Source organism: Mobula hypostoma, chromosome 21 (genome assembly GCF_963921235.1).
Source record: "Mobula hypostoma chromosome 21, sMobHyp1.1, whole genome shotgun sequence".
Taxonomy (NCBI): Eukaryota; Metazoa; Chordata; class Chondrichthyes; order Myliobatiformes; family Myliobatidae; genus Mobula; species Mobula hypostoma.
This window is the reverse complement of record NC_086117.1, coordinates 48,602,104-48,620,310: the sequence shown is the minus strand read 5'-3', so window position 1 is coordinate 48,620,310 and position 18,207 is coordinate 48,602,104. Positions and strand designations below refer to the sequence as shown.

At 42.1% G+C, this 18,207-nt stretch overlaps 1 protein-coding gene across 1 annotated transcript in view; it reads left to right on the top strand.

Annotated features, from left to right (window-relative positions):
* LOC134359716 (uncharacterized) overlaps positions 1–18,207 on the top strand; it is a 205,621-nt gene that overhangs the window by 132,807 nt on the left and 54,607 nt on the right. The window contains exons 2-3 of the mRNA XM_063073234.1: positions 5,516–5,663; positions 16,495–16,653. Of these exons, the coding sequence (XP_062929304.1) occupies positions 5,516–5,663; positions 16,495–16,653 (307 nt within the window). The remainder of the gene's footprint in view (positions 1–5,515; positions 5,664–16,494; positions 16,654–18,207) is intronic.

The window sequence follows — 18,207 nt, the reverse complement described above, 5'->3', positions numbered from 1 at the left end:
ACTTTACGTTCTGCTACCTGGAGTGTGATAGAACATAGAACATAGAATAGTACAGCACAGTACCACATGAGAGTCATTCATCTGTCCTAGTCCAAGCACACTGACGCCGCAGCCAAGGAAGCTCATCAACACGTTTATTTATTCGAGAGGCTAAAGAAATTTAGCAGTTCTCATGCCTATGTAAAGAAAGGATCTGTGTGCACCTCAGGAACTGGGATACCCACCAAAAGGGCCTGGTATAGAATAGAATAGTACAGCACAGTACAGGCCCTTTGGCCCACAATGTTGTGCCGACCCTCAAACCCTGCCTCCCATATAAGCCCCCACCTTAAATTCCTCCATATACCTGTCTAGTAGTCTCTTAAACTTCACGAGTGTATCTGCCTCCACCACTGACTCAGGCAGTGCATTCCACGCACCAACCACTCTCTGAGTAAAAAACCTTCCTCTAATATCCCCCTTGAACTTCCCACCCCTTACCTCAAAAAACCATGTCCTCTTGTATTGAGCAGTGGTGCCCTGGGGAAGAGGTGCTGGCTATTCACTCTATCTATTCCTCTTAATATCTTGTATACCTCTATCATGTCTCCTCTCATCCTCCTTTTCTCCAAAGAGTAAAGCCCTAGCTCCCTTAAACTTTGATCATAATCCATACTCTCTAAACCAGGTAGTATCCTGGTAAATCTCCTCTGTACCCTTTCCAATGCTTCCACATCCTTCCTATAGTGAGGATGATGACAAGGCGGTCATCATTACTTAGCCTAATAGGTTAGATTTACCACAGTACATAATTATCTATTTAAATGTTTATTTTGCTTTTATATCATCTCAATGTGTACTTAAGAATGTATAAATAATTGTAGTTTTATACATATAAAAAAATGGAAAAGGTTATATGTGTGAAAAAAGTACATGATAATTGTGAACTCCTCATCCAAATAAAAATAAAATTAAAAAAAAAAAAAAGTAGCCCACTTCTTTACTCTTCAGGCCCGCCAGGAGTGGGCAATAAATGCCCGCCTTGTTACCGGGGTCTGCATCCTGAAAATGAATAATGTGACAGTGTTAGCAATGGCAGGGTTTCATTATTTAGTCTAAGGCTGCAGTTATATTGCAAGTTGAATGGTTAACACTTCCTACAAGCATCTGAGTTTCATGTGTGAAATCCAGAGGCAAGGTTGCTCCAGCTCTGAATCGATGCTACTTTCTGGATGGGGTACTGTCCTGCTTCTTTGGTTTATTTTCCCATCTAGGATGGCCAAAGATCGAGCCAGGCACAGAAATCATCACAGGTATCCAACTGCACTACAACAGTAGTGTGACATGTGGAAGCATCACAAGCCTCTAGAGATAGTGATGACAGAAGTGAGCCGGGATTCTGAATTAGCATCTCCTAGATGCTCCTTCCACCATTTCCCTAACATCCTAGCTAGTTGTGTACAGACAACAGCTGAGGTTGGCGTGAGGCTCAACTAGCAAGTACCCACAAAACACTAGAGAGTAACTCGATGAGCTGGTCGCATTCATTCATCAATGTTGCCCACTTGGTGAGATCCATGAGTTTTATCAAAGAAATTAATTGGGAGTTGATGTCAGGAGAGAGAAAAAACAGTGTAACAGACAGCATTGTAGAGATATCAGAACAATATCCTGAATAATGTCCTGGAGAAGGATCTCGGACCAAAACGTTGACTGTTTATTCATTTCCATAGTTGCTGCCTAACCTTCTGAGTTCCTCCGGTGTGTGTTGCTCAGAATGTATTATTCGGGGTTAAGAGAATGACGTTTGGGACAGAGGAATTATTGGGATTATTAAAAAATAATAAGCACAAGAGATTCCACAGATACTGGTGTTACACAGCAAGTCAGGCAGCAGCTATGGAGGGGAATAAACAGACCAGGTTTCGTGCTGTGAACCTTGATCAGGACTTCTTCCATTGAAAAAACAAGGATGACTGTGAGAACATTGAGAACGGAAGGAGAAAGGAACAGTGCTGCCCCCATAGTCTGCTTCAGGTCGTGGCTGATCTGAGTTCCTGTTCAATTTCCCACCCAGTTCTTTGATTCTGTCAGTCTTAACCTGGAATTTATTCAATGCATCAGCAACCACAGTTCGAGAATTCCAAAGAACTTCAACTCTCTTACTGAAGTTGTTTCTCATTATCTCAGCCTTACCTGGGCTCCTTTGAGATTTGAACTCTTGTTTGCTGGACTCAAGTTTCAGTTGTATCTGCTCACCATGGTACTCGGTGGGAGCACCTTCTCAATATGCTGAGGCGCATATAGGGGTGCATTGTGTATGATGTTTCGGAAGGATTGTCCCCATGTACTCATTTCCATTTTTAACACTCAATTCAGGTGTTTATTATACATTCATCTAAAAACTAAAGATTATGCTCTCAGGAGTCATTAGAAATAGTCAGCAATGTGATAATTTTAATAAAACATTCATAACATAAATCATGATGGAAAAGAAACTCTAAATAACTCTGATGACCAATTTATGTGAAAGCAAGCCTAAAGTGTTCTGATTGTGTTTACCAGACCGAACTTTGGGTTGTCAAATACAGTCACTTCAAGAGATTTATAAAGGCAAGCAGTGGGGTTCATTTTCTTGTAGTTAATAACAATATTCTACGGAACCTTTTTTTCCACGTAATTCCGAATGAAAAGTTGGATTTCTTGAAGAACTATTACTTGCCTGTCCTGAGAATGTGATTTATTAACCTGCTGAGATTTGAATGATGTAGTGGTCCAAAAATATTTTTTCCAAGCTTCACTGGAGGGAAGAGGAATAACCGATCATTATTTGTTTAGCTGCCGCAATGAATTTTAGCCTTAGAGTAATTCAGTCAGAATGTAAGCCTGTTGCTGTTTTCCCAGGACTAATGAACTTGGTCACTCTTCAACAGCATCCATAAGTACCAAACAGGTCACCTCTCCCATCTCATGGTGAGATTTTCTGAAGTATCCTCATTCTGCTACTTTCAAATAGGTTATTATCCTTTTATAAGAAGCGAAACATGGTGCAAAATAATTGTCTGGCCCACTTTGGATAAATTTAAATACAACTTAAAATATTGTATAGACAGTACACTAAGAAAGATGCAATGGTGATGATTAAATCTAATTATGGCTCCTCTCAGGAACTCTTGTCCATGCTGCCTAATGTGAACATCTTGCACTTTATAATGAATACTGTGCGATCATGCTGAAGGTGACTGAATCTGACCTGAAGTGCATTTTATTAGTTAGTTTTAAACTATAATGTCAAAAATTTCACTTAACTGCATAACCTGAAATTTAAAGTCTGATTTAAAGAAAGCAAGCATTTGTATTTATGTAATACATTTTAATACATTTTACTTGCATTAGTATTTTCATTATTTTAAGAAGAGTTATATGCTGTTTACTATATGTACGTTTTCATCAGATTATGTACAAATTCCAAATTTGAATTCAAATGCACCATCCTTGTTCTGTACTGCAGCCCCTGCTGTACTCATTGGCCCCTAAGTGCCTTCCACATATTGAAGTGTTTCAGTTAGTGGATTACTTTTGTCCTATATTTACTGCAGCCTTCTCCTGCAAAATAAAAGAATCATTGGACAAGTCAGGTTTTCTTCTCATCACTGGGGTTATAAACCAGATGGTCAAAGTATTATTGGCTTTGCTTGGCTAGTGGTGGGAGAGTTGACAGAGAATTTCCCATGGCCCTCTTGTATACTATGAAGTGCAGCAAGCTAGATGGTCTCTGTTTTAATTTATTGACACTGTTTAAGAGCTAATAAAATTTAGCCAAATGCTGCAAGGACTACAGTATCTTAATTCATTCATTATGTGCCCTGCCGTATGATGTAGATGATCATGGCCTTTCCGTAACCATGATTGCTCTTGGAAAATTTTTGTACAGAAGTGGTTTGACATTGTCTTCTTCTGGGCAGTGTCTTCACAAGATAAGTGACCCCGGCCATTATCAATCCTCTTCAGCGATTGTCTGCTTGCTATCAGTAGTCGTATAACCAGGACTTGTGATACGCACCAGCTGCTCATACGACCATCCACCACCTGCTCCCAGGGCTTCACGTGACCCTGATCAGGGGGATAAGCAGATGTTACACCTTGTCCAAGGGTGACCTACAAGCTAGTGGAGGGAAGGAGCACCTTACACTTCCTTTGGTACAGATGTATCTCCCCCTTGCCACCCATAAGAACTATCTTGCCCATGTTAATAAAATAATATGAGTACCAATTAAAGCTCCATGACAACTGAATTCTATGTTAAACAAGAGAGTGGGACGATACGAAATGATCCAGTGACATGAAGCCATTCTTGCCCTTACTGTGATTGAATTTGGAGTAAGATTTGCCCCCACGTGTAACATTAATTCGGAATGAACAGGTGATGATGCTGGATGCATCCAGATTGCATACAGGATGAAAAGTCATGTCTCTTGAATAAATTATGTCCGTGTTCAGTACAAATCTGCATTGTCACTTATCTGCTAAATCTTTATTTACATATTCATCTTCAATTTACAATGAATGCCATTCGAATTAAAAATATTAGGCACTGGAAAGAACCATTGAAGAATTTTATTCAGCATTTTACCACTCCTAGCATGTCTGGAACAAACCACTGTACCAGGTGAAAAATATTGTGACAGTAGGTCTGTGCAGACAAAATGTTTTCAATCAAAGCGTTTGGGAAGAGCATGTTTAATATAAGGAAGAATATCGCTCAGTTAGGATCAGAAACACAGAGTTCTGCCCTTCTGTACGTACAGTATATCATAATTAAATATCATCAATTGTAGTTACAGACTAATTGTCTGAAAGTTTGACTAAGTGTTGATTATATTGAGAACATAACCTAGGACTAATATTCTATTTTTAACTCAATGGAATCAGTTGCTGGTTCAGTAAACAGTGCTATTGTTGCTGGAAGTTCTGCACAAAGCTCTGCTGAACTACTGAAAGTAGTTATTAAATGCTCACTAAACTAATCCCTTCTACCTACATAATGTCTATAACCTCGTGCCATATTAGAGCCTCTTAAATGCTCCTATCATGTTTGCCTCCACCATCATCCCTAACAGTGCATTCTGGGCACCCACCACTCTCTGCAGAAAAATATGCCCCACATATTGCCTTTGAATCTAACCCCTCCCTTGTTAAATATGTGCCTTCTGATAGTAGAAATTTCAATCCAGAGGAAAGGATACTTGCTGACTATTGTATCTATGCCTCTCATAATCTTTTAAAACTCTATCAGATCTCCCCTCATCCTTTGCTGTTCCAAAGGGGAAATGCCAAGTTTGTCCAACGTCTCCTTAAAGGACGTGAATTCCTTCCATGTTAACTGGAACATTGATCTTTTAAATAAAAAGACAAGGTCGAATTATTTTAGGATTGTCCATTTCTGTTTATCTATGAACTGCATATCATACACTTCTTTGTCACTTCATGAGTTGTTGACTAAATTTCAATTATTGAATACTTCCTCACTTTACAGATGAAATAGACTTGCTGGATAAACTCACATCCCTGTCATCTGATCTCACCAACGTGTCCATCTCAGCTGGTGAAGATAATTGTACAGTCTATGAAATCGGCCAATATTCCACACTCACTGCCCCGACTAGAGACGTGTTTGGAATCAGGTATGACCCTTCACTTTATTTAATGACATATTTCTACACTTGATGGAATATAAAAGGTGCTTTTCCCCCAAGTGCCATAACCTAATTACATAAATACAAAGAAAAGATTGCTCTTTGCAAAAGATGCAATAAATCATTCAGCTGATCTTTATAAAGAATTTGTACTGTTTTCCTATACTCAAAGATATCTTGTCCATCAGTGAGTACTGAATAAACCAGACTTGGTTTGAGAAGGTGTGGAAACAATCCTTCAGGAGCATTGGAACAGAAACCACTGATTCCCCCAATTTTGAAGACTTTCAAGACTTGCTCCAGCTACACTCACCCAAACTGTTGGTTACTAGTGCATAGTTCAATGCCTTTATTGCATTCAGAAATTTTCTGTGACTCAGTGCTTAGATTAAAAACAGTTGGTAAGAAAATATTACAAAATCCATCAGTCAAGGGAACCAGCTGTGAGGCAGACACTTCATAATCGATGCATGTAACATTGATGGAAGACATGGTTGTAACCCACAGCCAGGCTGTTGGTAAGAGCATTGTACTGTGACAGAGCAGGTTACACTGGTCAGAATTGAGTGAAACCAACACATGGGGAAAGATACTATTCATCTTCAGTGATAACACAACTGACTCAAGTCCACAACATTAAAAAAAAGAGCAAGAAACACAAGATGGTGGAAGAACTCAGCACACCGGGCAGCATTTATGGAGGGAAATAAAGAGTCATCATTTCAGGACGAGACCCTTCATCAGGACTAGAAAGGAAGGGAGCAGAAGACGGAATAAAAAGGTGGAGGAAGGGAAGCATTACGACGTGGCAGGTTGTATGTGTCCTAATGAAGGCTCTCGGCCCAAAACATCAACTGTTCATTTTCCTTCAGAGATGCTTCCTGACCTGCTGAGTTCCTCCGGCATTTTGTGTGTGTTGCTTAATAATTCCAGCCTCTGTAGGATCTTGCAGAAGTGTTTTGAGAGGTCAGTGATGAAACATATCAACTCCTGCCTGAGAAGTAACTTGGATCCACTTTAATTTGCCTACCAGTGCAACAGCAGATGCCCTCTCATTGGCTCTTCACTCAACCCTGGAACACCTGGACAGCAAAGATGTAGACATCAGGATGCTCTTTATTAACTAAAGCTCAGCATTCAGTACCATCATCCCCTCAAAACTAATCAATAAATTCCAAGACCTTGGCCTCAATACCTCTTTGTACAACTGGATCCTCGATTTCCTCACTTGTAGACCCCAGTTAGTTCAGATTGGCAACAACATCTCCTCCACAGACCCCATCAGCACGCATGCACCAAAAGACTGTGTGCTTAGCCCCCTGCTCTACTCGATTTACACTTCTGAATGAGTGGCTAAGCATAGCTCCAATGCCATATTCAAGTTTGCTGATGACTCCACAGTCATAGGCCAAATTAAAGTTGTATTGAATCAGCAAATGGGAGAGAGATTGATAATCTGGCTTGTGGTGTCTTAACAGCAACAGCTTACTCAATGTCAACATGACCATCTAGGAGAGGTCCATGAACCAGTCCTCATTAGATCAGAAGCGGAGAGGGTCATCAACTTTAAATCCCTCAATGTTATTATTCTGGGTGACCTGTCCTGGACCCAGTGTGTAAGTGCAATTGTGTAGAAAGCACAACAATGCCTCTACTTTCTAAGGGGTTTACGAAGATTCATCATGATATCTAAAACTTTGACAACTTCTATAGATGTACGTTAAATAGTACATTGACTGGTTGCATCACAGCCTAGTATGGAAACACCAATGCCCTTGAATGGAAAATCCTACAGAAAGTAGTGTATATGGCCCAGTCTATCACAGGCAAAGCTCTCCCCACCATTGAGCACATCTACACAAAACACTTGCAGGAAAGCAGCATCCATCGTCACGGACTCCCGTCAACCAGGTCATTCTCTCTTCTGGCTGCTGCCATCAGGAAGAAGATAGAGGAGCCTCAGGACTCACACCACCAGGTTTAGGAATAGTTATTACCCCTCAATCATTGAGCTCTTGAACCAAAGGGGATAACCTCACTCAACTTCACTTGTCCCATCATTGAAATATTCCCACAACATATCAAGAAGTAAGAGAAGAAAATGTCTCATTTTCAAGGACCCTTCATCTCATGTTCTCAATACTTATTTATTTATTTATTTATTTATTTATTATCATTATTTATTTCGATTTGTATTTGCACAGTTTGTTGTCTTTTGTGCACTGGTTGAATGCACAAGTCAATGCGGTCTTTCATTAATTCTGTTATGGTTGTTATTCTATGCATTTATTGAGTATGCCTGCAAGAAAATGAATCTTTGATTTATATATGTTAACATATATGCACATTGAAAATAAATTTACTTTGAACGTTGAACCTTTTGAACTTTGATCTCTTGTATCAACCTTTAAAAACAGCTTATCTGCAGTTTTCAGTGGATTATAGTGGAAGTGCATTAGAGACTGGGGAAAGATTTGAATGTGGAATTCGATCAATCTTAATCAGTTTCTTCATTATTCAATGAGAGTGGGGCACTAATAAATCCTAAAAATCTTTGGAAAGTACATGAGCATCAGGCTAGGATATAAGACCATAAGGTACAGTGTAGGAGCAGAATTAGGCCATTTGGCAGATCAAATCTGCTCTGCAATTCCATCATGGCTGATTCCATTTTCCATCTCAACCCCAATCTCCTGCCTTCTCGCAATATCCCTTCATGCTCTGATTAATCAAGAATCTATCAACCTCTGCCTAATGTATATCAAATGACTTGGCCTCCACTACCACCTATGGCAACGAAATCCACAGATTCACCTCACTCTGGCTAAAAAAAATTCCTTCCCACCTCCATTTTAAAAGGAGGCCCCCCCCCCCTTATTCTGTTATTTTGAGGCTGTTTTCTCTGGTCTTAGACTCTCCTACCATAGGAAACATCCTTTCCTCACCCACTCTTTTGAGGCCTTTCTATATTTGATAGGTTTCAATGAGGTCATTCCTCATTCTTCCGAATTCCAGTGAGTAGAGGTCCAGAGCCATCAAACACTTCTCATATGACAAGCCATTCAATTCTGGAATCATTTTCGTGAACCTCCTTTGAACCCAGTGTCAGCACATCCTTTCTAAGATAAGGGACCCAAAACTGCTCACAATACTCCAAGTGAGGCCTCACCAGTGCTTTATAAAGTCTCAACTTTACATCCTTGCTTTTACTAATGTTCTAGTCCTCTTGAAATGAATGCTAACCTCGCATTTGCCTTCCTCACCATGACTCAACCTGCAAATTAAACTTTAGGAAGATTTATTTGTGCAAACAGAATTATGCAGTGGGTTAGAACTACATGCAGTGGCCACTTTATTAGGTACACCTGTACAACTGCTCATTAATATAATCAGTCAATCATGTGGCGGCAACTCAATTCATAAAAGCATGCAGGCATGGCCAAAAGGTTCAGTTGTTGTTCAGATCAAACATCACAATGGTAAAAAAATGTATCTGAGTGTCTTTGACCGTGGAAGGATTGATGGTGCCAGATGGAGTGGTTTGATTATCTCAGAATCTGCTGATCTCCTGGGATGTTCATACACAGCTGTTACGTACCCCGTAACTGGGTTGCCAAACCAGCAGAAATGGATCACTCAGTTGGAGTCTGGAGTACTAGAACTAAGAAAGTTTTATTAAAGAAACAAGCAACACAGTAATCGAAAGGATAATAAATGCAACAGTTCAACAATGATAACCACACATGTGCACAGAATTAAGATAACAGCATCAATCAAGCTCTATCGTTGTCTAGGGGTAAATGACCAAATTTAAAAGTGACTCAAAGTTCAGTCCAGTTTAGTAGATCAGTTCGCAGTAATCGTTGCCCTGGCGATGGACAACGTGGGGGGAAGAGAGAGATAGAATGGGAACAACTGATCATTCAGAACGGCTTCACCCACAGACCGGCGAGATGGCTCACAAGCAGCTTTTGGGCGGGTCCTTGGTGATGTCACCTGAGGTCACCGACTGTGACCCCTCCTCCAGATGCGGTCGATCCTCTGCAGTGAACCCGGCACCCAGGCAAGGGCGGACACACACCGGGTTCCCGCTGATCGTACCTTTCCACCCTGGTCGTTGTCTGATACTTCTCACCCACTCGTGAGAGGCGCACCGCTTCCAGGGTCTCGTTACCTCGGGTGGCGTGTGTGTGTCGCCTTAGCAAACCGGTCCCTTTTTATCCCCCTGCTGGGGTATCGCCTGTCCATCACTTCAAACAGTTCAGGGTTCAAAGGGGGGAGCCGCTCCAGACAGCTCTCTCTCTCCCACGTCCCTTCATTACACATCTCCAGACGCTGCTCCATTGTTCCTTATCTCTCCTTCCCCTGAGGGCAGGTGGCAGACCACTTGCTGATGTCACTGATGCTAACCCAGGCCAGCAAACATCTTAATTTTATGTGTATTCTCGTCACACAGCAAACTCTAGAGTTCACAGAGAATGGTGCAAAAAACAAAAGAATAAAAAATCTAGTGAGCGGCAGTTCTGTGGGTAAAATGCCTTGTGAATGAGAGGGGTCAGAGGAGAACAACCAGACATGTTCAAGTTTGGAGGAAGGTGACAGCAACTCAAATAAATATGCATTACAACAGTGGTGTAATCAGAGCATCTCTGAATGCACATGTTGAACATTGAAGAGGAGGGGCTACAGCAACAGAAGATCACTCAGATACCACTTGTGGTCACTTTATTAGGTACACCTTCCCCCAACTTGAACGTGTCTGGTCGTTGACCTCTCTCATTCACAAGGCATTTTACCCACAGAACTGCCTCTCATTAGATTTTTTATTCTTTTGTTTTTTTGTGCCATTCTCTGTGAACTCTAGAGTTTTTTGCATATGAACATTCCAGGAGATCAGCAGATCTGAGAAACTCAAACCACCCCGTCTGGCACCAACAGTCCTGTACCTAATAAAGTGGCCACTGAGTATATATCTTCCATCGATTTGACAATGCCCGTTATGAAGTGTCTGCCTGAAGGTTAGTTCTATTGACTTTAATTAAACCAAGTTCAATGCACAACTTTTATTAGATCACAAGTTTATTCCATGCTCCCTTCGGTGAATTTCTCCCCCAGTGACTGCAAAACATTCCAGACTGGGAAATACATGTTAAATTAAGCAGCCTGTTACTGAAACAGCTGATTTCTTCTGTTTATAAACTTGACTGAAGTTAGGCTTTGACTGGGTCTTGGCCTTCACAGGCACCTCTGTCAACCTCAGGTTCCTTCAGAGCTGCTTAAAATCTAGAAGTAACCTTTATGATTCTTCATTTAAATTTGAACAGATTTGGGGACCTTTTATTCGATATTTTCATTTAATGTAATATTTACCCTTCTTGTTTTTTTTTCACTGTTTTTAATGGAGGTCGGGATTGAGGACGTGATTTTAAGTTTAACTCTGTTTGGTTTCAAGTTAGCCCATTGCTTTGCCTTGCTTTTAGTTAGTTGCACGGTGGGTTTTTTTTGGTTGTTTTTTTTTCTTTTTTTTCCATTGATATATATAAAATTTAGTATACTATTATGTTATCTTGGTTTCTTATGTTTAAATTACATTGTTTGTAGTATTTTTTTTGGTATTGATACCTTTTGGAATTTTATTATACTTTAACGTTGTATTAATGTTTATATGGCTTACCTTTTTTGTATACTTACTCAATAAAAAGATTTAAAAAGAAAGAAAAGAGCTGCTTAAAATCCATTCCTTCTAAATATTCAGAGCCTGACGGATTCCTGCAATGAGAAAATATTTCTGTTATGCTGAGACTGGTAGGTGGTCCAGTCAAGTTTTAAAACATGCTGGGTTTAACATGTCACTTCACATTACTTGGAAAATGTAAATGTAGAAATATATGTACAGCACTATGATTAAATTACTGATCACAATTTGTAATGAATTTGAAATCAGCTTCTCATTAAATGCTGCATTTTCAAGTGTCACCCATAAGCAAACATGTCCACTGGCCTTGTGTTGACTGACAGTATGTCACGGGCATTGCCAGAACACCTTCCCACCAATGTGTTGGCAGGAGGCAAGAAGTATACTTTTCTTGTCTCAGTTATGAAAACGTGTGTTGTACAAAGCTTGCCAAATTCCTATTCACATAGTGTGTTGAAATAACTATCGAATTTAGATTTGAAGGTCTCTAGAGTACTACTCTCAACTACACAACTAGGTAGTTTGTTCCATGTGTCCACAACTCGCTGTGTAAAGAAATGCTTCCTGATGTTAGTCTGAAATCTCCCCTTAACCACTCTCCACCTGTGGGCCCGTGCCCTTGTTGATGGATTAATTCTGAAGTAGCAGATGGCATTGTCCTTATTTATACCTTTAATTATTTTGAACACTTCTCTCATGTCCCCTCTCATTCTATGTCTACTTAGGCTAAAAAGGTACGCTTTGGAAGGTGGAACTTGAAGGCAAAATGCGGGGTTAATAGCATGATTCCTCACAGTGTAGAGAAACAGAGGGATCTTGGGATCCACACCTATGGGTCCTTCAACATTACCGCACAAGTTAATAGCATGGTTAAGAAGGTGTATGGGGTGCTGGGCTTCATTAGTCGGGAGATTGAGCGGTGAGGTAATGTTGCAGATCTATAAAGCTCTGGAATATTGTGTTCAGTTCTGGTCACCTCTTTATAGGAAGGATGTGGAAGCTTTAGAGAAGGTGGGGAGGGGGTTTACCAGGATGCTGCCTGGATTACAGAGCTTGTCTTGAGGAGAGACTGAGTGAGTTAGGCCTTTCTCTTTGGAGCATAAGAGGATGAGAGGTGACTTGATAGAGGTGTACTATATAAGAGGAGGGCTCCATGGTTAGCGTAGCGATGAGCACGACACCTTTACATTTCGGGTCATTAGAGTTCAGACTTCAATCCAGCATCCCCTGTGAGGATGCTCTGTACGTCCTCCCCACGGAATGTCTGGGTTTTCTTTGGGTCCCCCCGTTTCCTCCCATAGTCCAAAGGGTAATGTAAATTGTCCCGTGGTTGGGTTAGGGTTAATTTGGGATTGTCGGGGGCTGCTGGGTGGTGCAGCTCAAAGGGCCTGTCCTGCAATAATCTCTAAATATAATAAATAAGATGGAAAGAGGCACAGACTGAGTGGACAGCCAGAGACTTTTTCCCAGGGTGAAAATGGCTAATATGTGTGGGCAAAATTTTAAGATGATTAGGGGACAGTATGGGTGAGATGTCAGAAGTAGGTTTTTTACATAGAGTGTGGTGAGTGCCTGGGGTAGTGGGAGAGACAGATCCATTGGAGATATTTAAGAAACTCTCAGGTAGACACATGGATGAAAGAAAACTGGAGGGCTACGTGGGAGAGGACAGTTAGATTGATCTTAGAGTAGATTAAAAGGTCAATACAGTGTCATGGGCCAAGGACCTGTATCGTAGTCTTCTATGTTCGATGTTATAATGTAGGCCTCACCTCCCAGCAGGCTGGAGGAGCTGGTGATTGGCTTTACCGGATGTAAGAAACTCCCTAAATGAAACCACTTTCACAAGGGAGCGGCAAAGTAGAATTCTTCAATGCAAACCAAGTGGCCGTCTCCACATTATGGTCCTCAACCCCTATAATAGCACTCTTGGAGAAATCAGATGAGGCATACAATCCACATGCTTCCTGTTGTATACATCCGTTAGTGCTGGGTGTAAATCATCTACAAATGCCTTGCTAGAACCTCCCTGTTTGTGTCCAGATCACCCTGATATATACTGATCAACAGATTTCTGTATGCATCGCTCCGTTACACTCACAGACATTTCACTCATCCCGAGGGTTTAGATGGGGCAGAGTTTGTTAAGTGTGTCCAGGATGGATTCCTGTCACAGTATGTGGACAGGCCGACCAGGGGGAATGCCATACTAGATCTAGTACTAGGTAATGAACCGGGTCAGGTCACAGATCTCTCAGTGGGTAAGCATCTGGGGGACAGTGACCACCGCTCCCTGGCCTTTATAATTATCATGGAAAAGGATAGAATCAAAGAGGACAGGCAAATTTTTAATTGGGGAAAGGCAAATTATGAGGCTATAAGGCTAGAACTTGCGGGTGTGAATTGGGATGATGTTTTTGCAGGGAAATGTACTATGGACATGAGGTCGATGTTTAGAGATCTCTTGCGGGATGTAAGGGATAAATTTGTCCCAGTGAGGAAGATAAAGGATGGTAGGGTGAAGGAACCATGGGTGACAAGTGAGGTGGAAAATCTAGTCAGGTGGAAGAAGGCAGCATACATGAGGTTTAGGAAGCAAGGATCAGATGGGTCTATTGAGGAATATAAGGAAGCAAGAAAGGAGCTTAAGAAGGGGCTGAGAAGAGCAAGAAGGGGGCATGAGAAGGCATTGGCGAGTAGGGTAAAGGAAAACTCCAAGGCATTCTTCAATTATGTGAAGAAAAAAAGGATGACAGGAGTGAAGGTAGGACCGATTAGAGATAAAGGTGGGAAGATGTGCCTGGAGGCTGTGGAAGTGAGCGAGGTCCTCAATGAATACTTCTCTTCGGTATTCACCAATGAGAGGGAACTTGATGATGGTGAGGACAATATGAGTGAAGTTGATGTTCTGGAGCATGTTGATATTAAGGGAGAGGAGGTGTTGGAGTTGTTAAAATACATTAGGACAGATAAGTCCCCGGGGCCTGACGGAATATTCCCCAGGCTGCTCCATGAGGCGAGAGAAGAGATTGCTGAGCCCCTGGCTAGGATCTTTATGTCCTCGTTGTCCACAGGAATGGTACCGGAGGATTGGAGGGAGGCGAATGTTGTTCCCTTGTTCAAAAAAGATAGTAGCGATAGTCCAGGTGATTATAGACCAGTGAGCCTTACGTCTGTGGTGGGAAAGCTGTTGGAAAAGATTCTTAGAGATAAGGTCTATAGGCATTTAGAGAATCATGGTCTGATCAGGGACAGTCAGCATGGCTTTGTGAAGGGCAGATCGTGTCTAACAAGCCTGATAGAGTTCTTTGAGGAGGTAACCAGGCATATAGATGAGGGTAGTACAGTGGATGTGATCTATATGGATTTTAGTAAGGCATTTGACAAGGTTCCACACGGTAGGCTTATTCAGAAAGTTAGAAGGCATGGGATCCAGGGAAGTTTGGCCAGGTGGATTCAGAATTGGCTTGCCTGCAGAAGGCAGAGGGTGGTGGTGGAGGGAGTACATTCAGATTGGAGGATTGTGACTAGTGGTGTCCCACAAGGATCAGTTCTGGGACCTCTACTTTCGTGATTTTTATTAACGACCTGGATGTGGGGGTAGAAGGGTGGGTTGGCAAGTTTGCAGATGACACAAAGGTTGGTGGTGTTGTGGGTAGTGTAGAGGATTGTCAAAGATTGCAGAGAGACATTGATAGGATGCAGAAATGGGCTGAGAAGTGGCAGATGGAGTTCAACCCGGAGAAGTGTGAGGTGGTACACTTTGGAAGGACAAACTCCAAGGCAGAGTACAAAGTAAATGGCAGGATACTTGGTAGTGTGGAGGAGCAGAGGGATCTCGGGGTACATGTCCACAGATCCCTGAAAGTTGCCTTACAGGTGGATAGGGTAGTTAAGAAAGCTTATGGGGTGTTAGCTTTCATAAGTCCAGGGATAGAGTTTAAGAGTCACGATGTAATGATGCAGCTCTATAAAACTCTGGTTAGGCCACACTTGAAGTACTGTGTCCAGTTCTGGTCACCTCACTGTAGGAAGGATGTGGAAGCATTGGAAAGGGTACAGAGGAGATTTACCAGGATGCTGCCTGGTTCAGAAAGTATGCATTATGATCAGAGACTAAGGGAGCTAGGGCTTTACTCTTTGGAGAGAAGGAGGATGAGAGGAGACATGATAGAGGAGTACAAGATAATAAGAGGAATAGATAGAGTGGATAGCCAGCGCCTCTTCCCTAGGGCACCACTGCTCAATACAAGAAGACATGGCTTTAAGGTAAGGGGTGGGAAGTTCAAGGGGGATATTAGAGGAAGGTTTTTTACTCAGAGAGTGGTTGGTGCGTGGAATGCACTGCCTGAGTCAGTGGTGGAGGCAGATACACTAGTGAAGCTTAAGAGATTACTAGACAGGTATATGGAGGAATTTAAGGTGGGGGCTTATATGGGAGGCAGGGTTTGAGGGTCGGCACAACATTGTGGGCCAAAGGGCCTGTACTGTGCTGTACTATTCTATTCTATACCAGGCCCTTTTGGTGGGTATCCCAGTTCCTGAGGTGCACACAGATCCTTTCTTTACATAGGCATGAGAACTGCTAAATTTCTTTAGCCTCTCGAATAAATAAACGTGTTGATGAGCTTCCTTGGCTGCGGCGTCAGTGTGCTTGGACTAGGACAGATGAATGACTCTCATGTGGTTCCTATGCACATCAGAGCTTGTTCCAATTCACATGAAGGTCCAGGTTCTTCACCAAAGCCCAAATGGGCACCAGGGTTGTCAACCCCGTCTCGCTCCTAAATTGGAGAAGATGAAGTCACCTTGCATAATAATAATGTACAGTAAAACCCCTACCTTCCCATTCCTTCTAACCTGACTGCCCCTGCCTCCTTATGACAGATGCAATGTCACGTTCACATAGAGTTTGCCTTTTAAATCAGAACATCACTGGAAGAAATTAAAAACTGGGTGAGATCCAGTTGATAATCTTACAGGTCCTGTTTACCATTTGTTGCTGGGTATAATGCCACTCTAATGCTGTTCTAAATGTTTGCTAATGCATCAGAAAGAGATGCCTTCGAATTCACAAGATGCCATTGCAGATCGTAGAAGTGTTCACCTTGCTGTTTCTCTTAGTTTTGCAGATGAGTTCACTCTACTGATCAAACTCCGCTACACCATGAGAGAAGACACCGTCCTCTTCACTGTGCTGAGCTCTGAAAGCCACGTCCTGCTGCAAGTCAGAATCAACCCCTATGCATTTGTCTTTGTCACCACCAGGAGGCGTTACTACGAGTAAGTTGGGCAAGTGTCAGCGGACAAGACATTGTTCCAATTGTTCCAAACTTTGGCAAGAAGGTGTTGAGTTATAGCAGCATTGCAAAGTAATCTGTGTTCTTTATTCATTTAATATGTAATTAGTAGCAGGGTCCAGAAAACGTCCCTTGACTGATTCAGTACACTTTTAAATGAACAGCAGTCTGTGCATGGGCAACAAGACATGGCTCATTTTGCAAGTGTTCACCTTATTCAGTAGGGGTTCGAGGAGGCAGTGCTATGTCTGAAAGAATCCAGTAAAAAGCTCGGTTCAGCCAAGTCTGCTGGTTTAGATTATCCCATTTCTGGGCTTTAAGGTCATTGGGGGTTCTAAGTGCACAACAAAGCAGCATACATACACGTATTGTGTTATACTGTGATTATCCAGAGGATTATTAAACTACTGTAAAGAGTACTTCTCCAGTGGCAGCAGTTAAATAAAGCTGGAATACAAATATCAGTTATGGAAGTTGAGACTCTGACACGTTCCCCTAAAGCCACTCTGTCTCACTGATGAGTTAGTGGTGCCATCCCTGCCTGGTATGACCTGTGACACCAGACCTATTGATGTTGTTCATTGATAACTGCCCTCTGCAGTCGCCAGTATCCTCCGTTCTGGGCCGGTTAGGGATTGGCAATAATATAAGTGTAACGGCCTTTGCCCCCACTGACTCCCGTTGCCTAGGGTGAATAGCCGTCGACCCCGCCAAACAGTGCAAATGCTTTGGTGCGGATAAGGTGTGAGTCGCCCAATGATCTGCCACGACACAAATATAAAACAATATACAAAGTGCGAGTAAAGAATTATACTTTATAGCAATTTTTGGTGATGGGTTAGTAGCAACAACTAAAAGAAAAGGCAACACTCACAACACGCTGGAGGAACTCAGCAGGTCGGGCAGCATCCGTGGAAACGATCGGTTGACGTTTCAGGCCGGAACCCTTCGTCAGGACTGTAGGGGGAAGGGGCAGAGGCCCTATAAAGAAGGTGGGGGGAGGGTGGGAAGGAGAAGGCTGGTAGGTTCCAGGTGAAGAACCAGTAAGGGGAAAGATAAAGGGGTGGGGGAAGGGAGGCAGGGAGGGAATAGCCGGGAAAGGTGAAGAAAGAATGGGGGAAAAAAATGGGTAGTAGAAGGAGGCGGAAACAAGAGGGAGCTGGTTCTCCAACTTCTGGTAATTCCCTCCCCCTCCCTTCCCCTATCCCTATGTCACTCTGCCCCCTCCCCCAGCTGCCTACCACCTCCCTCTTAAGATAACAAGATAACAGAACATGACTTCCAATGGCTAACAAATGAATACAATTTCCATTATTACATTGTATAACCCGAACATTGCTGTTACAGAGAACCCCCTGCTCAGCAGTTAACAGTACGAGAAGCCATTTTAATATAACACCTCAGAGAAGCCATTTTGGTAAGAAGCAATTAACAGTTAACAGTCCGTCTAGTATTACTGAGAGCCCTACATAAGTTTTTTCCAATGACACCTGTGAATGAATGATTAAGTGCCTACTTGCAGAAAGACAATTTAAGG